The 21,604-nt window shown below is 46.1% G+C and overlaps 1 protein-coding gene across 1 annotated transcript; it reads left to right on the forward strand.

Moving 5' to 3' along the window:
- Positions 1-17,900: 17,900 nt before the first annotated feature.
- On the forward strand, positions 17,901-21,003 carry LOC137519194 (E3 ubiquitin-protein ligase TRIM11-like). The gene has a single exon (XM_068238032.1). The coding sequence runs from the start codon at positions 18,586-18,588 to the stop codon at positions 20,188-20,190; it is 1,605 nt and encodes a 534-aa protein (XP_068094133.1). The 5' UTR covers positions 17,901-18,585; the 3' UTR covers positions 20,191-21,003.
- The last annotated feature ends 601 nt before the right edge of the window (positions 21,004-21,604 follow it).

Genomic DNA, 21,604 nt, shown 5'->3' on the forward strand with positions numbered 1-21,604 from the left:
GACATGCAGATTCCCACACAGGTGAATGATAATCAGTCACAAGCTGACAGCAGGGAAAGACAGACAAAGCTATGCAACTTGCATGGAAATAGATCAGAACTGCCTGAGCTGCAGCACTAATACTTCCAGTAATAGCTGCTGCAGCAGCGATCATTACAGTACCCCCGCCTTTAAAAGTGGATTCCAGACGCTTTTCAAAACTGAAATTTCCAACAAAACAGTCTGACTGATAATTCATGATGACCGGGACAGCCCGGCAAGACCGAATTCCAGAATCAGTCCCCACAAGACTGGACCCATCAGAACCAGAACCTACAGAACCATGCCCATCAGTACTACAAGCCCCAGTGTGACACCCATCAGAACCATGATTTCCAGAAGAAAGCCCTCCGAAACTCCCTGAGCGATACCCACCGCCTTCCAGGAACAGTTCAGAAACGCCAAAGCCTTTGCAATGCCCACCGGTACTGTCTTTACCAACACAAAACCCACTGTTGAACCAGTCCAAGGCACCAGGACAAGTTTACTCAGAGACCTCCCAGAACACCTTGAAGCTCCAAAGAGATCCCCATAGGTCAGAATGCCCCTTAGGCTCACATGGAGAACTATCAAGAACCCCTATGGAACCTAGGGCAATTCCCGAGTCAGGGCCACAAGGACAAACATCAATATCAGGGCTTTCAGGGACCAGAACCATATCTGGGCATGCAGGCAGACTGGCAATATCAGAACGTGTTCCCACTAAGGAAGCATCAGAGCACGCTAACACCTTAGACACACTTGGGCATTCTGGCACACAAAGAACATCTGGGCACACCGGCACAAGAGAAACCTCTGGGCATGTCAAGGAACTGTGAGCCTCAGGGTCAGCCAAGACAGGACCAAAACCAGGACTGGCCAAAAAAAAATCATCATGACTAAACTTCGCAACTACTGGACTTTTACACGAGAATGCTGGATCAGACTTAGCTGTCGCTGATTCCAGCAAAGTCAGTAACAAATCAGATTCAGGGGCACTAACAAGACAGGACAAATCTTCTGATGTATGCACTGAGCCAGACAGGGACTCCACAACTACCTCTGGACTGGACAGAGACTCATTTAATACACTGGATTGGAGCTCATGAGGCGCTGCAGAACAAGTCAGTATTGCAGCAGCCCCCACTGGACTAGGCAAAACTGAGGAATTCCCTGGACAGGAAGGGAACTCTGGAACCTCTGCCACAGCGGCCAGAGAACCAGAATCTTTCAGGATACAGGGCTGGGTTTCAGGAACACTCATCAGACCGGACTGAAATTCTGAGATTTCTATTATTTTGACCAGAGAATCAGAATTATCCATGTTACAGGGCAAGACTTCTGAAACATTCAGAGGACAGGGCTGGAGTTCCTCGGCTGTTACAACACTGGAGAGGGACTCAACATTGGTTAAATCAGACTGTGTACAGGGCAAGGTATCTGACACACTTGCTGACGAGGACAATATTTCAATGGCTTCTGCTTTGCTGGGCAGAAATTCATCAAGTTTTATTAGAGCAGACTTTAATTCCAAAACAGCTGCTAGACAAGTGAATATTACTGCAACACCAACTGAGGTAAGCAGTGCTTCAGCCTCCTCTGCTAGAGGGTTTAAAGTATCCAAAGTACTGGGTGAAGCATAAGACTCTGCGACCACAGCTTCACTGGACAGGATCACTGAACAGTCCATATTGCAGGGCAAAACCATGGAAGCACCTGCTGGACAGCATAATGATTCTGTGACCTGAGTTTCATTGGAGAGATCTACTGCACAATTCATGGTACAGGGCAAATTTATTGGAAAATTTTCTGAACAAGGTAATAATTCTGCGATTTCAGGTTCACATAGCAGATGCTCTGAGCTATTCACGAAACTAGAGCGAGGTGTAGAAACAGGAAGATCAAGACACAATGTTTGCGCATCTGAATCACCATTCATTTGTAAAATTGGAAAATTCAGATGCTGGGGTTCTGAGTTTACTAGACAGGATTGCTGGGACTCGGAAACTGATGCAGTGCACCTACTGGCATCTGCTGGATCAGACAGGAGTTGAACTTTATTAACACAGGTAATTTCTGCAGAAGTGTTTGCAGAGACAGGCAAGATTTTTCTGGTGTCTGTTTCACTAAACAAAGAGTCATGAGTACTGGCTAGACTGGACTCGGAAGTCAGCAGGACCTCTGGATTCTCTGCTGAGAAATTTGCGCAGGGCAAGGTTAAGAATGTATCAGTGGCTTCTGTTTTACTGGGAAGTAACACTGAGTTATCCCTGGTACAGGGTGGAATTGCAGGAACTTCAATTTCACACAAAAAGAGCTCCGAATCACCTGCTGAATCAGCCAAAGGTGCTGAAGCAGGCGGGTCAGAACGCCAAATTTGCGAATTCGGAGTCACATAAAAATCATCCAAAATCAGTTCCCACACATCAATCAAGGGAGCCACACGGTCATACCTACACACACCAGCCTCTATTAGGTTATAGGCTGACTTAATGCATGCGTTCAATACCATTTCACTTTTTGCACTGTAAAATTGACAAAATGAACTTGAATCATTCTTCCATTCACAGACCAGGGCTTCCATCTCTCCCCTCTCGAATGGAGGATCCCATGCATACTTAACAGCGAAACATTTAGGCTGATCACAGTCTGCAGATATGATTGTGGCAGGCACATGTATAGGGTTAATTAGCAGGTGATTGGCAGATTCCTTATTCTTAAGAACTTCCAATACCTGTAGCAAGTGTTGAACTGTAGTGTATGCAAACTTCCCTTGGTTCACAAATAAGTTGATTTGTTCAATACTCTGTAATATCTCATCATAATCATACTCAGATAATTCTTTTAAACAAAAATCTTTATTTTCCCTAGCCAGGGAGGAAAGTTCATTAGTAGTTTCATAAGTCCATTTAACTCCCCTGAAAGACAATTGCATTTCATTATCTGTTAATGGCAGAATCTCATTATAGGTCTCAGTCGCTAAGGATAATGATTCTGCAGATTGGACACGTTTCTTAGAACGTTTGCGTTTTGCCTTTGACCTTGCGGTTTTTGGTGATTTATTCAAAGCTGCAGGAAAATTATCAGTAACACTTTCTGCTTGCTGCTCATTCTTGCAAGCAATTGAAGGAGCAGCTGATTGGCCTGCTGCTAGGAGTTCATTAAGAGGAAAAGGCAATGGATCTATGCGCAACCAGTTATGGATCACAAACGCTAGAAATTCCAGCGGTCTATCTTTCAAATCGGAATGATTGAGAACATCAAATGCCCACTGGAATAATTCCCCTTTAAACAAAATATAACTTAGTTGGAGTGCCCAGGTTGAAACAGGAGTCGCTTGGAGATCAGGATTGGTCAGGAACCTGGCACATTCAGAGAAAAACTCATTTTCTGTTTCAGAGCTAAGTTCTTCAAATTTTTTAAAGGAACAGGAACCATAATTAACAGTGTCATACTTTCTGGGAATCCCCCCCACAATGGGGATTGGTAATGGGGTTTTCATAATGTGCGGCTTGGTGGTGTATTCTCCACAGTCAGCATGCAACGCATGAGCTGACGTGGAGGAGGTACACACACTAGCACCAGGAAACAGGCTATCCCTAGTATAGTGGAGGGGAGGACTGACTGCAATAGGAGATTGTGGCGCACAGAGCCGGTGCAGATCTGACAGCCACAAACAATGCTTTCGTATAACGTCTCAGCGCAAAGTAGCGCTGAGCGCACAAATCAGAACTGAAGAGATCAGGACAGGTAGACAGAATGAACGCTTGCTAGCTAGCGGCTACTTAGCGACAGCAAGCGTCCAAAACCAGACAGACTGGAATGAGGCAGCCAATGCGTTGCGGCGATGGCGTGCCTCACAAAGACAGGACAGGATAGTCAGAAAATAGCAGGATCGAGATAGATGAACGTAACACAGATAAATATACAATAAGTATGTTTTCCTAGCGTATTACAATTACAGCTATCAATGAAACTATTTGTAACTTCTGACTAACATATGTATATATCGGCAATGAACCGATATATGACATAAGCAGGAACGCTGACTAAGAATGGAGTAACACAGGGAACAGGACTCAGAAGGATTCGCTATCTCTTCGCAGAGATGAACGCAATCCATAAACGGTAACAGAACAGGATTCAGAAGGATTCGTTATCTCTTCGCAGAGATGAACGCAATCCACAAACGGTAACAGAACAGGATTCAGAAGGATTCGTTATCTCTTCGCAGAGATGAACGCAATCCACAAACAGAACCAGGAGCAGGGTAACTACCTCAGCACGGGTGGTCACGGTACGCGCAACCTACCAAAACGTGCTGGAAAGCTGACTAACTGCACACAGGATATAAACAGTTTGTGTACGTATACATCAGCGACACTGATGTATTAACGTAACACAAATACAAGGAAAATAATAAACGTGCTGGTATGCATATATATTGGCAATGAACCAATATATGATGCAAAGACCAGCAAAGTATCTTTAACAAGAAACACGATCGGGGGCTAAAGCGACAGCAAGACAGGCTTAAGCTGAAGCTATGAAAACCCAAGGAAACCCTGCAGGAAGCAGATCTTTATACTGAGGTCATCCAATGGGAGCAGACATGCAGATTCCCACACAGGTGAATGATAATCAGTCACAAGCTGACAGCAGGGAAAGACAGACAAGGCTATGCAGCTTGCATGGAAATAGATCAGAACTGCCTGAGCTGCAGCACTAATACTTCCAGTAATAGCTGCTGCAGCAGCGATCATTACAATGAGTCTGTAATGAGGGCGTACATGCTAACTGCATAGAGGCGTGCTGCTTTCAACGTACAGCACACGGGTTGAGCATTAACAAGAGGCTGGTGCAGAAGAACCTGTTTCCTTGCTGCCTGCTTCTGGGATTTGCCTATCTACCTGGCCAGCTGCTTTTGGGGCCCGAAGAATTACCGTTTTGACATGTCAGTTTTGCCCCTTTTTTTGATAGGAGTGCACTCCTGGTGGAACTGCGGGTTATCTCATTAGATCCATGGCCAGGATCTGTTTTTAAGGGGGAATGTGTGAATGAAGTTTGTTGTTTGCAGCTTTCTCTATCTATTTAATAAATTTTGTAATTTTGTAACTAGCCTTAGTGCTCCCTATACTCCCTTCTTTGCATTCATATCTTCTATAGGTGAGACAGGCTGTATATAAGGTTTGATATCCCGTACCTTTTTCTTTTGCTGCAATGTCAGATTGTAAACCGAGATCTACTCCTTGTGAACAAAGATTAGATTTTGACGACAAAAGTGAACCTGCAGATGTAAAAAGCTATCGGGAGATAGTAGGCAGCTTGATTTATGTGACTACATGTACAAGACCAGATTTGAGTTGGACATGATCATTGCCAAACACGTACTGAGATACTTAAAAGGAACTGTCAATTTTGAACTATGCTACAGAAAATGCAAAGAGAAATTAAAACTAGAGGCGTATAGTGATGCCAGTTGGGCCTCAGACCAGATTGACAGGAGAAGCACAACAGGATATTGTTTCAGCCTGACTGAAAATGGACCCCTGATTTCTTGGAAATCGAAGAAACAACCAACAATTGCACTATCATCCTGTGAAGCTGAATATATAGCATTAGCCACAACCACACAGGAGAGTCTATATCTTGCACAATTGCTAAGAGAATTGGACAGTGAATGTCAGTACGAGCCAGTAAAGATATTTGAAGACAATCAGAGTGCGATAGCTCTCGCAAAGAACCCAGTTTGCCATCAGAGATGCAAACATATTGACATTAAATTCCATTTCCTTAGATCTGTTCTAAGTGAGGGCAAGATAGATCTTGAGTATTGTTCTACGGACAAAATGGTAGCTGATGTTATGACTAAACCAATAACAAAGTGTAAGCTAGATAGATTTGTAAATTACATTTTTGGAGTGTAGGCAGTTAATGATGTAACTGTACCAAACTATTCCTCTTAAGCAGTATAAGAGCAAGTGGGGGTGTTAAAGAGGAACTCCAGTGAAAATAATGTAGTAAAAAAAGTGCTTCATTTTTTACCATAATTATGTATAAATGATTTAGTCAGTGTTTGCTCATTGTAAAATCTTTCCTCTCCCAGATTAACATTCTGACATTTATTACATGGTGACATTGTTACTGTGGGCAGGTTATTTAGCTGTTTCTAGCTGCTCTGTCTGTTAGACAGCTAATAACAGCTATTTCCTGTCTCTGAACATTGTTACATTGTAGCTGTTTGCCAGCAGTACCGCGGTCTTCAGAGCCTCTTGTGGGAGGGGTTTCAGCACAAAATCAGTCACACAGCGCCCCCTGATGGTCTGTTTGTGAAAATCATTGTCTTTCTCATGTAAAATGGGGTATCAGCTACTGATTGGGAAAAAGTTCAATTCTTGGTTGGAGTTTCTCTTTAAGATATGTGATGTTTTATATGCCCTTATACAGCTTATGCACTGATCTAAAGTCATATGATAAGGTTGTCTGTTTGTTAACCAGGAAGTGTTAAATAAAGTTTTTACTCAGAGAACAAAAAGAGAAAAGAGGAAGAGAAGAAAACAGTGTGTGTCTGAGAAACCTAAAGCATGGTGCCTGTGTGAATTTATCCTCCATCAGAGATCTGCTGTAGTTCACAAGATAAGATTAGAAAACAGCATCAGACCGGTTATCCCTGCTCTTAAATCAAAATGGCAACACTCCCCATTGGTTTCTTAACAGACCAATGGGGATCAGGAGGATCTCCATTGGTCGGTTAAGGATCCAATGGGGAGCCTTGGAGGGAAATTTAAAGATGCTTTGCTCTCAGCTATACTAAGTATAGCTGAGAGCGCGTCCTATGTGGACGCTCTTTGCTGCTAGTTCCTGCTGTCCTCTCCACCTGCCCACGCCTACCACCCACACCCATGGGTGCACTGGGTGCCAGCATGTGTGTAGGTGACAGGTGTGGGAGGCAGGGAGGACAGCGGGAGCTGGCGGTATAGTGTCCGCATAGGACGCGTTCTCAGCTATACTTAGTATAGCTGAGAGCAGTGCGGCGGGCGTGGCATGTGTGGCGGTGGCCTGCAGAGATCTTCAATCAACTTAAAAAAGATGGCAAGATAAAGGATATTGGCGTGGGACATTTCCGAAGATATTGGTGTAGGACCTTTTCCGAGGATATTGGTGTGGTAACTTTTTTAAAGATATAGGCAAGTATTTACAGTTAATTAAGATTAATAAAGGACTTTTTTTCGTGTTTGTGTTTTTATTTCATTTAACCCTTTGTGGAAATGGTTAAAGGGTACTTTGCACCCCTATATTCATTTCTCCTGGGAGGGGGGCAGGCATCTGGGTTCTCCCAGATGCCACCATGAACCCCTCCCCCAGGGAGTCATCGCCCCCACCTCTTCCTGGGGCACCGGAGGTGGGGAAGAGCCCCATGGATTGGACAAGGGCTTGGGGGGAAGGAAAAGCTTGGCCGCCCCTCTCCCCTTGAGCCCCGCCATACCATGGACCATGCGGGCTGGTATAGCTCAGGGTGCGAAGCCCCACTCAGCTGGGGCTCCGCATTCTGGCTATCCCAGCATGGGAGAAAAGGGGTTAAAAAGACTTGGGAGGGAGGATCCCACACCGTTTTTTTTTTAAATTTCCTACCAACTTTTTTTTTATGTTCAGGGGGGTTTACACTGGGGGACTCCTGAGGCTAGCAAAACCTCTTTGGCAGCATACCCGACACAGTGTCGGGCATGACGCTCAGGAGGTTAAAAAGCTCTTGTAGTGTGCACCAGCCCTAAAGGTGGCCACTAATTATACAATTTCCATAATTTATGAACGATTCTTTCTACAAACAGTCAGAAATGATAATTTGGGAATACTAACGGACAAAAAGCTCCTAACCAAAACAATCAGCTTGAGGCCGGTTTCAGACTGTAAATTTGCGGCAACGATGCGGTGTGTCGCACTCGTCATACCGCCAAAAACAGGCCTTCAGGGAACACCACGTTAGTACATTGGGCCAAGCAGGAAGTGACACGCACTTGTTGTCACTTCCTGCTTTGGGTATGCGGAAGCATATTGTTACAATAAGCTTCCGCACAGGTGCGCTGTAACATCACAACACCAACTTCTTTAAAAAAAGACTAAAATGAGTTCCGTCCCGACGCAGGTCACCGTAGGAACTGCGCGGTAACGTAGGTATACGCTAGTTTTGAATTGACCACTTTTGGCGCAGTGTACCACAACGTGGGAAGTATGAACTTCCCAATAGACTGTAATTAGGCTGTGGTAGCAGTGCGGCAATTTGACGCACCGCACTGGCCCAGTGTGAAAGGCCCCTGACTGGATCAATCCGCATATCAGATCGATTCAATTAATCTGATTGGATTGGTTAGGATTACATCACTAATATCACACCTGAACCAATATTATCTGAATGTGTTGCTAGCCTGCTCCTCTCCACTCCACAGCATCAGCACACATTGCTAGCAAGCAGGCCAGTGATGCGTCTGTACAGACCCAACACCAAACTGTCGCCTGAAGGATCGAATCCAAATCCCTGATCGGTGAAAGTCTTTGTAGGCATGTAAGAAGGTTAAGGGCCCTTTGACACTGGGCAATGAAAGTCTATGGGGTAGTTCACACTCCCCACGTTGCGGTACACTGCACCGGAAGTGCCCTATCTAACACGCATCCGTACGTTTCCTTGTGGCTCCTGCAACGATCTGCGTCACACCGGAAGTCGTGTAATTCTATGGCGATGCAGGGATATTAAAAAGGATGGCAGTGGTGCGGCGTGCATAAGCAGAAGTGTATTTTTTACCACCTTTTTTACCACCAATCTGTAGTGTAAAGCCGGCCTAAAGTGTACTTGAGGCAAGCCTAAAGACGAACATTAGATATTTTATGTCCAATCACCTACCGATACCGCAGGTGGGACAATGGAAAAACGAGCAGAAGATAAGAGAATCCTCCGCGGGGATGAACGGGAATCGATCCAGCGGCAAAATCAAGCCGCGGAAACGTACCGCCACCACCATTGCTGTGCGTGGACCCCAGGAACATATCTGAGCTTGTAGGATATGTTATGTGGCCGTGCTAATCTTCATGCACAAGTCTTGTCGTGCCTGTGCAATATGCTGAAGTCGATCGTACACAAGCACCTCTGTGCTACTGAGCCAAGCACAGCCATTTTGCGGAGGACGGGTGCACTCATGCATTAAAGTGAACCTCCACACTAAAAATCTACTCAGCAGCACTGAAAAGGCTTGGTGTTTCTTTAGTTTCACAGCATCAGAATTTAGTTTTTCTTACCCAAGCCTCACTTTTAGCTGCACAGAAGAAAACTGCCTGGACATTTTTCCCGATTCTGTGCAAAGCATGATGGGATTTCTGATGTTGTTGTTCTCCTTCTGCTGTTTTGGCGCAATTTTTTTAAAAATTTTGAACTTGAGATTTGAAGCCTAGCGCACGCAGCTGGGAGGGGTGATCAGGACACAGGACAGTTGGAACTGTGTCTCATGCTTCCTGTCACCTCCTTTCAAGCAAAAAGATGGCTGCCCCCATAAAGAAGATGGCTGCCCCAATGAAATCACTAACATTTGCCTGTTTTTTTTAAAACAGGGGAGGTAAGAGATCATATTACCTATCTATTTTAATTAACATAACTAATGTAACTTAATGACAGTATGTTTGTTTAAGCTCAAGTTCCCCATTAACAGGAGTGAAGTTGCGATCATGAAGAGGCTCCCAAGCAGCAGCGGTGGTCTGGAGGAGGACATGGGAAGGTAAATATCTGATTTTTGTCTTTAGGTTCACCTCAGGTTCTCTTTAACCTCCTTTAGTGTTGGGCGAACACCTAGATGTTCGGGTTCGCGAACGTTCGCCGAACATCGCCGCGATGTTCGGGTGTTCGTGCCGAACTCCGAACATAATGGAAGTCAATGGGGACCCGAACTTTCATGCTTTGTAAAGCTTCCTTGGGAGTGGGTACAAGAGGAAAAAAAATATTTGAAAAAGAGCTTATAGTTTTTGAGAAAATTGATTGTAAAGTTTCAAAGGAAAAACTGTCTTTTAAATGTGGAAAATGTCATGTTTCTTTGCACAGGTAACATGCTTTTTTTCGCCATGCAGTCATAAATGTAATACAGAGAAGAGGTTCCAGGAAAAGGGACCGGTAACGCTAACCCAGCACCAGCAGCAGCAGACGTGATGGAACAGGAGGAGGCGCAGGAGGAGAAGGCCACGCTTTGTGAGACACAACAACCCAGGCCTTGCATGAGGACAAGAAGCGTGCGGATAGCATGCTTTGTACCGCCATGCAGTCATAAATGTAATAAAGATAAGTGGTTCAATAAACAGGGACCACGCGGCAACGCTAACCCAGCAGCAGCAGACGTGATGGAACAGGAGGAGGCGCAGGAGGAGAAGGCCACGCTTTGTGAGACACAACAACCCAGGCCTTGCATGAGGACAAGAAGCGTGCGGATAGCATGCTTTGTACCGCCATGCAGTCATAAATGTAATAAAGATAAGTGGTTCAATAAACAGGGACCACGCGGCAACGCTAACCCAGCAGCAGCAGACGTGATGGAACCTGAAATTGCGCGCCGCCTGCCTTGTGGCACAAGGCGAACTCGTGCAGCAGTGGGTTCTTCAACAGACTCATCTGTGCTGCTGCTACGACGGCGATGTTCTCGTTCACAAACAAAATCTGGGTCTCTGTCCACATTGTCCATACCCTCCTCTTCCATCTCCTCAAACTCGTCATATGTCATTGTGGGGGGCCGCCGCCGTGGAGTAGAGCTCCCCAGAACAACCTCTGCGCAGCTCACTCCTGCAATTGCAACCCCTCCTGCCCAACTTGCTCTGGGATTTGGGTTTCCGAGTCCTCCTCGGACTCGCCTTGTATTTCAGTGCGCGGTGCATTTCCCACAGTTAATGGTTGTGAATCCGGGCACAACATTTCTGGCTGTTCCTCCATTGACCTTTGAAAGGTGGAAGTTTGTTGGGCTGGGAATAGCTCCTGCGAATACCCCATTGTGTCCTGAGGTAATTCATCGGACTGGTTATCTGGCAGTTGTGTGCGTGGTGTAGCTGCCAGTTGTGTCAGCTTTGTGCCCACTGGCTCCTTGTAACTGGCTGAGGACTCGGACCTCGTGCGTGATGTGCTGGTGCTGCTTAACCCACTGCTGGACGCTTGAGAGGTCATCCAAGTAATTATCTGGTCCTGTTCTTTTGGATTTGTGAGGGTTGTTGTCCTGGACAACATGGGCGGTATTGAGTGGGTTTTCTTGGGTGCTCCCCTGTGGCCTGTACGTGAACCGTCAGGGGGAACACCTTTTCCCTTGCCCCTCCCTCTTTCACCGGATTTCTTCCTCATTTCACTTATCCTTACAGTACACGCTGACTGGCAGCAGTACAGTAGCAGTACAGAAATGCTATACAGTACCACTATTCCCAGCAGCAACACAGAGCACAATGCTATACAGTGGCGGGTGAGCGGTGTACCACTATTCCCAGCAGCGACACAGAGCACAATGCTATACAGTGGCGGGTGAGCGGTGTACCACTATTCCCAGCAGCGACACAGAGCACAATGCTATACAGTGGCGGGTGAGCGGTGTACTACTTATCCCAGCAGACACAGAGTGGCAGTAAACAGAATGCTATATAGTGTGGCTGAGCGAGGTACACAGAGTGGCAGTAAACAGAATGCTATATAGTGTGGCTGAGCGAGCGGTGTACTACTATTCCCAGCAGACACAGAACAGTAAACAGAATGCTATATAGTGTGGCTGAGCGAGCGGTGTACTACTATTCCCAGCAGACACAGAACAGTAAACAGAATGCTATATAGTGTGGCTGAGCGAGGTACACAGAGTGGCAGTAAACAGAATGCTATATAGTGTGGCTGAGCGAGCGGTGTACTACTATTCCCAGCAGACACAGAACAGTAAACAGAATGCTATATAGTGTGGCTGAGCGAGGTACACAGAGTGGCAGTAAACAGAATGCTGAGCGAGCGGTGTACTACTATTCCCAGCAGCGACACAATGACTGGGGGGACCCTGGCTAGCGTGGCTGGAGCGCGAACTACCCTGCCTGCCTACCCAAAGCTAAACCCACAGACAAATGGCGGAAATATGACGTGGTTCGGGTATTTATTTACCCGAACCACGTGACAGTTCGGCCAATCAGAGCGCGTTCGGGTCTGAACCACGTGACCCGTTCGGCCAATCACAGCGCTAGCCGAACGTTCGGGGAACGTTCGGCCATGCGCTCTTAGTTCGGCCATGTGGCCGAACGGTTTGGCCGAACACCATCAGGTGTTCGGCCGAACTCGAACATCACCCGAACAGGGTGATGTTCTGCAGAACCCGAACAGTGGCGAACACTGTTCGCCCAACACTACTTAGTGGTAATCAAGAGTCCAGTTCGGGGTGGAAAAATCAAGCCAGGAACGGTAACCCTAAGCTAAACTAGTGGTAGCCGCCGGAGGTCTATGCGAGCACAGTGGGCGTTTTTCACTTACCTCCCGGGGGATTCCGGCGTTGGCCACCAATCTACTTCCTCTCATCCGAGGCTCTGCTTCCCACTGGTGAGATCATTGTTTGTCATCATGACGACAGCTGGCGCAATCTCACTATAGAGTTACACCGCCAGCTGGAGGACGGAGGGAGAACTGCAGTGCTGGATCCCAGGTAGGTGAGTTAGTGCTGGGCTGCTGCACATCTCCCTGGCAGCATGATTTTTTTCCAGGTTTTAGGGTCTAAAAACATGCAAAAAAAATTGTACTGCTTATAGACCCTAAAATCCTGAAAAAGTCATAATGCCAAGGGGGGTTAAAGATTCACTGAAGTGACATATAGTAGAATGTTGTAAATCACTCAGGATACCCACTTTTACATGAATTATCCTGGTTTAGCATCAGAAACACTTCCTGTATCTATATTTAGCTGTATCTTGGTATGTAAACCTGCCCACCCAGTGATATTCAGCCTTGGCTGTTTAGTTATACAGAATTCTCCTCCCAGAGCAATCTGAGAGAGCAGGCATTGTTTCTACTGACTTCAGAACACACAGTAAACATTCAGCAGTGATGCATCTACCAGCAGTAAAGAGATTATCATCTGTGATAAATTAAGAATGCAAATTGGGGAGAGAAAAGATATTACATTGGGCAAACATAGACATAAATCAGTTGTAAAATAATATTGGTAAACGGAACCAAGTGCCACTTTTTTTCTGTAGGCTGACTTAGTTTCTAATAGCTATAGGAGCTGTCATGTTACCCCCTCCCCTTCTAGATGCCCATTATTTATCCACGGGAAGGTGTGAAGATAGCATCTGTGGCTTTTCTTTGACGCATAGTGTCCAATATCTCTATATACCCCCCCCCCCCCCCAGGGAAAATGTAAACTGCAGCCATTCTTACACTGTGTTAATGGTAGGGTTCTCAAACTTTGCACAGTTGGTCACTGGGTGACTGGGATTAATATTCATAAAAGTGGGTTGAGCCTAAAAAGCCAATCAAAGTTCACCTATTGATTTTCAAGGGGAATATTCAATTGCTGCCATTCTTGCACTGTTAATGGCACAAGCCTCAAACCTGGTACAGTTGGTCATTGGGTGACTGGGGTTCAAATTCAGAAAACAGGGTGGAGCCACAGCCAATCAGATTTGTTTAATTTCAATGGAAATTATTGATGCCAAACACTGCAAAGCTTACAAAGTAATTGTGTGTTAGGGTTAGAAAAGTGGGCGGAGCTAACACCAGACAAATACATATCCGGGCAACGGCTAGTATATATATATATATATATATATATATATATAATATATATAGATAGATAGATAGATAGATAGATAGATAGATAGATAGATAGATAGATAGATATACACACATTTATAAATTGTTTAGTCAGTGTTTGCCCACTGGAAAATCTTTTAGCTCTCTGATTTACATTCTGAAATTTATCACAGATGACAGCATCTTTGTACTGGCAGATGATATCTGTGGAACCCTCCTTGTAAAGCCATAGTATTCTTCATAAAACAGGCCTAGGATAAGCCTTAAGGTGGCCACTAACTGTCCAATTTATAGCGAAAAATCGTTAGAGCAATCAGAAATTCTGATCGGATTGGTTGAAAATAATCTCAGTTGATAGGCATAATCGATTATGAACGATTATAAAAAAAAATCGTACGACTGTATTTTTGTCAAACCAAAATTTGGATTTCTTGTTTGGTTGTGATAGGTAGGAAGCAAAGGTTGGTTCATTGATGGTGTAGTGAACGATTTTTCTTCTGATCAGAATTTCTGATCGCTCAAACGATTTTTCGCTAGAAATTGGACCATTAGTGGCCACTTTGAGTGGGAGGGTTGAGGCAATGGCCTTGATTCATAAACAGCAGTGCGATAAAAAAAATCTTGTCGAGAAAATGCCGCACTCGGTATTTTCCCGGTCTGTGTGCTAATTCATAAAGATTTCCCCAGCTGCCTTTGGAGGTCGGTAAATTACCGCAGCCCATTGAGCGGTAGAGTAGAGCAGTGTCCCGATTCCCTCTTTGCCCTGCAGAAATGAATCACACAGACGGCTCTCTCTGGCTCTCCCACTGATGACTCAGACAGATGAGTCACACAGTCTTTCCCTGCCTGCAGAAATTACTCACACAGACGGCTCTTTCCACTGATGACTCAGACAGATGAGTCACACAGTCTTTCCCTGCCTGCTGAAATGATTCACACAGAGGGCTCTCTGGCTCTCTCCACAGATGAATCAAACAGACATGGCTCTCTGCACTTTGCATTAATCAGAGCTGTCAGAGCTGTCGGTAACTTGTTAAGACCTCACAAGAGGTGTCGGTAACTACCGCCAGGCTTACCGCTTGTTGAAGGCTTTATGAATTGACATTTGCTGACAATTTACTGACATGTGTTGTCGGTAACTGCAGCCAAGTCGGTAATTTATCTCCCTGGTCGGTAATGTCAGCTTTTCATGCGGTAACAGCCTTTATGAATTGACACTTTGCTAAGTGGTCGGTAAAGTCTGCTGTTTTCAGCATTACCGCATGAGGTAATGCTTTATGAATCGAGGCCAATGTACCAATAAATAGTAACATATAGCTATATTAAGTGGTTTTGGTACTGAAACCAGGATATTTAACATAAAAGTGTGTATCCTGAATAATTTACTGCATTCTACTATAGGTCACTACAGGGCCTCTTTAACCTCTTTAAACAATATTCAGCTTGTTTGCTATACATCAAGGCCAGGGCCGGGACAAGGTCCACCACCAACAGAGGCTGAGCTGCCCAAGTGCGCCCCCCCCCCCCCGCGGCGATCGCGCATTGTCGAACGACAGACACAGTGGATCAGTTCTTTAAGATTCTTGAAGACTTTCGCACAAAGTACCACGATCGCTTGAACTCTCGATCAAGCCCGTCGTGTAATGTCATGTGACCCGGCAGCAGGCAGATGGATCAGGGATTACTTGTCAAGTTTGTTGCTGGATCCATCTTCCTGCTTTCGTTAGGTGAGTACATAACTTAAAGGATACATCTGACAAATTAAAAAAGAAACAGATGTACTGACCTGGGGCTTGCTCCAGCCCCTGGAAGCCTGTGTGTCCCTGGGCGCAGCTACTCTCCCAGTCCATCTAGTGTGGTCACCTCTGTAGCAAATGCCAAACTGGCAGGTCGTCATCCACTGCGCAGGCGCCCAGCCGATCTGCTTGCTATCAAGCTCCCTTTGCCGGGAGCATTCTGCACAGGCGGAAAAGTACTGCGTCTGCGCAGAATGCTCCCGGCGACAGGAGCTTGATAGCAAGCAGATTAGCTGTGCCCTGCTACAGTCGGGACCACTGGAGACAGGCTGGAAGCGGAGCTGCCCCGAGGGACACACAGGCTCCCAGGAGCTGGAGGAAGTCCCCAGGTCATTAAATCTAATTTTTTATTATGTTGGTCAGATGTATCCTTTAAGCAATGTGCACCCCTCAGACTTCAGGTGCCAAATAAACCCACAAGAAATAGGAATCGACAACCCCAAAATAATGTGCATTGTTCAAACCCATGGATAGCAGACACCTGAGTGACATGATTGATGACAGTGCACAGACACACTGTATAATATTATCCATCATATAATGCATCATGTATGGATATAATCAGTAGCTGATAGGTGTACTTGTCACATTAATATGTAATATTATCCATCATATAATGCATGACAGACAGGAGCTGTGCTTGTCACATTATAATATATAATATTACCCATCATATAATGCATAAAAGAGAGGAGCTGTGCTTGTTGCATTAAGGAGCAGGGGTTGTCACACACAGGGTCGGACTGGGACACTGGGGGCCCACCAGAGAAATTTCAGCCTAGGGCCCACACACCCCATGATTTGGCGCTCACATACCCTACTCCAGTGGTCCCCTTAACAGCATTACCTAGTGATATAGCGGTCCCCCTCCCTCCCCTATACAGTCCCCTGTACTCTGTAAAGTGCTGCAGAGGATGTCAATGCTCTATAAAATACATATTATTATTAATAATAATATTAATAATAATAATACTATGTAAGGACAATAGATTGTTACTATGGTAGGATTAGATTGTGAGCTCCTCTGAGGGCAGTCAGTGACATGACTATGTACTCTGTAAAGTGCTGCAGAAGATGTCAGTGCTGTATAAATACATAATAATAATATGGTAGGGCATTAGACTATGACTATGGTAGGATTAGATTGTGAGCTCCTCTGAGGACAGTCAGTGACATGACTGTGTATTCTGTAATGTGCTGCATAAGATGTCAGTGCTATATAAATAGATAATAATTATATAGTAGGACATTACACTATGACTATGGTAGGATTAGACTGTGAGGTCCTCTGAGGAGGAGTCAGTGACACTTCCTATTCAGAAAAATCACATTACACGCAGAAACATTTAAATATAAGTTAGCTTCTCTTCGGTGAGGTTAAAGTAAACCAGAGACAAGTATTTGGCAGCGTTTTATACATACCTGGGGCTTCCTCCAGCCCCATCGGCACAGATCGCTCCCATGCTGCCCACCTCAGTCTTCTCCCTCTTCAGTAACAGGACCGGAACTTCAGCCAGTTGGTGCATGCGCAGGGCGCTCCTCTGTCTCACTCCCGTGGCTGGGAGCAATCTGCACCTGTGAAGGCGCAGAAAGCTCCCAGACACGGGAGCGAGACAGAGGAACGCACTGCGCATGCACCAACTGACGGCGACTGAACAGACTTACGGGACCCTATACCAAAGAGGGAGAAGGCGGAGGACAGCGGCGTGGGAGCGATCTGTGCCGATGGGGCTGGAGGAAGCCCCAGGTATGCATTGAATACTGCCAAATAAATGTCTCTGGTTTACTTTAAGTATACATGTGAATCAAAACATTTCTGGCAATACATTATTGAGATCTCACCAGCCTCCTCTTGTCTGTTGTTTACTCTGGCCCACAGCTTTCCCCCATAAGTGTTTTCTTCCTGCCTGGTCTTCTCTTCTGTCAAGGAGTTAATCTTTCCTCTTAATGGTCATTCTTTTCCCAGCTTAGTCTCCTCATCTGTCCCCTGCATTCCCTCTGTAATTGAATGCTGTCCTCTCCTTCTGTAATGCTTCTGTACACTTTCCCCTGCTCCACTCTCACTGGTGTGTTTCCTTTACTTTTTTCTCTGCTCTGTCATAGCTGCTTCGGTCTTTCCTCACAGACACAGTGTAATCTCCCTCAGAGCTGCTCCATGTCACAGGCAGCTCAGCATCTCCCTTACAGCCAGCTCTCTCTGGCTTCTCAGTTGAAAATCCACGCCCAACCATCAGCTGAGAGCTGCACGTCTGTGAAGTGTGTGCTTGTCAGTCACATGACTCTTCTGCTTCCTGTCTCATCTAGGGACCTGGTTTGCACAATCCCCTTGCCAACAGTATCTCTCATGCAGCGAGTACACTACTGGCCGGGGCAAAACACACACACTTACATTTTAATTATGAGGGGACAGGCCACGGCTCGCACAGCCGAATCCACTATCACCACACCACCCCACCGTCTCCTGCCTGACTTCTCCTAGCTGCTGCTGACTCACAGGATAGGAGACGGCAAGACGCTGAAAGGCACGTTTAACCAGCCACAAGGGGGCGGGACCCACAGGCTGCTGATGTCACTGAGAGAGACACGCTGGCTGGCTCTACGAGAGAGGGGCTGGCAGCATCCCTGGAGTCGGACGGTAACCATGGCAACAGGGAAGCGGAGAGCGGAACGTATACACTCCGCTCCCGCTACATCATCCCCGGCAGCAGCTATCCAGCGCTGTGTGAATCGGCGGGCGCAGGCAGCATGAACACACCGGGGGGCGGCCAGCCAGAGGCAACACAGACCTGCAAGTTGCGCTCACTCAGACTGCTAATGACCTGCGCCCAGAGGCCCCAGCCTCGTCGGCCTCTGTGTCGGCACGGCCCTGATCAAGGCTGAGGGGTTAACTAGACTCCACCACACCTTGTACAGGAAACGTGAGACTCCCTCTAGTTTCTGCACTTCTCAGACTTTCACTTTCGTTTCTCTCCTCTGCTGTCAGGAATGGCGTCTGCTGATCTGAGGAAGGAGCTGGACTGTTCCATCTGTCTGACCATTTATACAGATCCTGTGACCCTGAGATGTGGACACAACTTCTGCCGGCTCTGTATAAATCTGGTGTTGGATACACAGGAGGGGGCTGGAGTTTATTCCTGTCCTGAATGCAGAGAAAAGTTTCAGGAACGGCCAGAACTGCAGAGGAACATAACATTGTGTAACATTGTGGAGAGTTTCCGCTCTGCTCAGCCAGATCAGGAAGAGACTGGAGTCTTCTGTACTTACTGTATTCACTCTCCTGTACCGGCTGTTATGTCCTGTCTGATGTGTGAAGCTTCTCTGTGTGACAATCACCTGAGAGTCCACAGCAAGTCACCAGAACACGTCTTGTGTGACCCCACCACTTCCCTGGAGAACAGGAAATGCTCCGTCCATAAGAAGATATTGGAGTATTACTGCCTTACTGATGCTGCCTGTATCTGTGTGTCCTGCAGTTTGGCCGGAGACCACCAGGGACACAAGGTGGAGACGCTGGATGAGGCCTCTGAGAAGAAGAAACAGAAACTAAGGAATGATCTGCAGGAACTGATCACTAAGACAGAGGAGACTGAGAAAGAAGTCCAAAGTCTGCAGGAGAACAAAAGAAAAGTCCATGAAAAGTCATCTGGTGTAACAGAGAGAGTCACTGCCCTGTTTAAAGACCTCAGGAGACAGCTGGACGACCTGGAAAAGAGAGTCCTGAGAGAGGTCTCCAGGCAGGAGGAGCAGCTTTCTCTGGCATTGGCTGATTTCATTCAGCAGCTGGAAATAAAGAAGGCCGAGCTGTCCAGGAAGATGTGTCACATTGAGGAGCTGTGTAACATGACTGACCCACTGACTGTCTTACAGGAATCACACACAGGTGACTTGTGTGACACTGAGGAGGGGGATAAGGAGGACAGAGAGAGACGTGATGGGCGGGATCTGGATGTGGCTCTCATCTCACACACATTATACACAGGGTTATCTGATATAATAGCCGGGGTAACTGGAGGCTGCATCATACAGGAGGCTACAGACATATTTCTGGATATAAACACAGCTGGTAATAGTCTACATATATCAGATGACATGAAAATTGTATCCTGGTCAGATGTCAGGCAGAATCACCCACAAACACCAAAGAGATTTCAGAAATACCCTCAGGTGTTGAGCAGACAGAGTTTCTCCTCAGGGAGACATTACTGGGAAGTGGATGTCAGTAAATCAGAGTGGTGGGGTGTAGGAATGTGTTACCCCAGTATAGAGAGGAAGGGAGAGCAGTCACTGATTGGAGGTAATAACAAGTCCTGGGGTTTGTTAAAACTTAATCATGACAATTGTTTTGTGCGACATGAAAGTACAAAGATCCAGTTACCTGACAATGTCTGCAGTAATAGAGTCAGGATATATCTGGATTATGAGGCCGGGCGGCTGTCCTTTTATGATCTGTGTGTCCCGATCACACACCTCCACACCTTCACTGCAAACTTCACTGAGCCCCTCCATGCTGTGTTTGGTGTATCAGAAGGTTCTATAAAAATGTGTGGGAAGAAAAGCAACCAGGAGATGCAGGGCTGGAAAGCACTGTAGGCCTGATGATAGAAAGGCGGCTCACTCTCCTTCCCCAAACGCCTCCCTCCTTCCCTATGCAGAGTCCTGATGAGAGTGTAGATAAGAGGTTACTCACCCAGCTCTCATTCATAGGGGTCATAGGGGTCGTCAGAAAGAGGAGAAAGAGAGCTTTAAAATGATATCCATCTTTCCATAGTTACATTGTATTACACAGGGCGACTTTTTCTGCTGAATGGAGCTGCTGACTTTGAGATAAAGATCGCGAAAATAGCGAAAACTAAAAGGCGTAGGGTGGCGGTTTATATATCATTGGAAAGAGGAGGAGAAAGAGAGCTTTAAAATGATATGCATCTTTCCATAGTTTCTGCACTGCCCGGAGTCCCTTTAAAAAGGAAATAAATATGGCAGCCTACATATTCTTCTCACTACAGTTGTCCTTTAATACTGAGGGTACCTCTGGCTACCTACTGCTAAGGGGCACATCTAGCTACCTAATACTGAAGTTCCTCTGGCTACTTAATACTTGGGGGCACCTCTAGCTACTTAGTATTTACGGTGCATCAGGCTATCTAATGCTAAAGAGCATCTGTAGCTACCTATGATGGGCAAGAGAAGGAAGGAAGAAGTGAAAGCTGAGCCAGCCAGCACACTTGCAGTGCAGTTCGGTGGGGGTTTCTAGGTTCATGGATGGCAAAATCTAAGGTGCCAGGACATCTGTGCCTATAGGCTCCTGAGAGGTCAATCCAGGCCTGAGGAGATGTAAGGTAATATAATGTGGGGCTGATAAAGTAAACCTTATTCTTTTAATAAACTATTGCTTTAAAAGAGTTATCAGGCAAAAAAAAAAAATGAGTTTCACTCACCTGGGGCTTCTACCAGCCCCATGCAGCCATCCTGTGCCCTCCTAGTCACTCACTGCTGCTCTGGTCCCCCTCCGTCAGCTAGTTTCGTTTTTGCCGACCTCGGGGCCGGCGGGCCGCATTGCGTAATTTTTTACGGATTTCCGCTGGTGCAGGAAGAGTAACACATACATTTTTAAGCCTAAGTGGTTCAACGCGTACATTTTTACGTATTGAACCACTAAAGCGTAAAAACGCATGTGTTAATCTTCCTGCACCAGCGGGAATGCGTAAAAATGTACGCAATGTGGCGGCCGGCCCCGAGGTTGGCAAAAACGAAACTAGCTGACGGAGGGGGACTGGAGCAGCAGTGAGTGACTACGAGGGCACAGGATGGCTGCATGGGGCTGGTAGAAGCCCCAGGTAAGTGAAACATTTTTTTTGCCTGATAACTCCTTTAAAAAGTATATATTGCTGCATAGCAAATAGATTAGCAGTAGATCTGACAATTTGTTGTTTTTTTTGTTTGTTTTGAATACTGAGGGGAGGCGGAGCCTTTTTTCAATTTCTATTTCCCAATGTGGCAATATGAT

Source organism: Hyperolius riggenbachi, chromosome 5, assembly GCF_040937935.1.
Source record: "Hyperolius riggenbachi isolate aHypRig1 chromosome 5, aHypRig1.pri, whole genome shotgun sequence".
Classification (NCBI taxonomy): Eukaryota; Metazoa; Chordata; class Amphibia; order Anura; family Hyperoliidae; genus Hyperolius; species Hyperolius riggenbachi.

Bases quoted from the DNA above. Each gene is read 5' to 3' on its own strand.
- LOC137519194 (XM_068238032.1), top strand. From the start codon at position 18,586: ATGGCGTCTGCTGATCTGAGGAAGGAGCTGGACTGTTCCATCTGTCTG.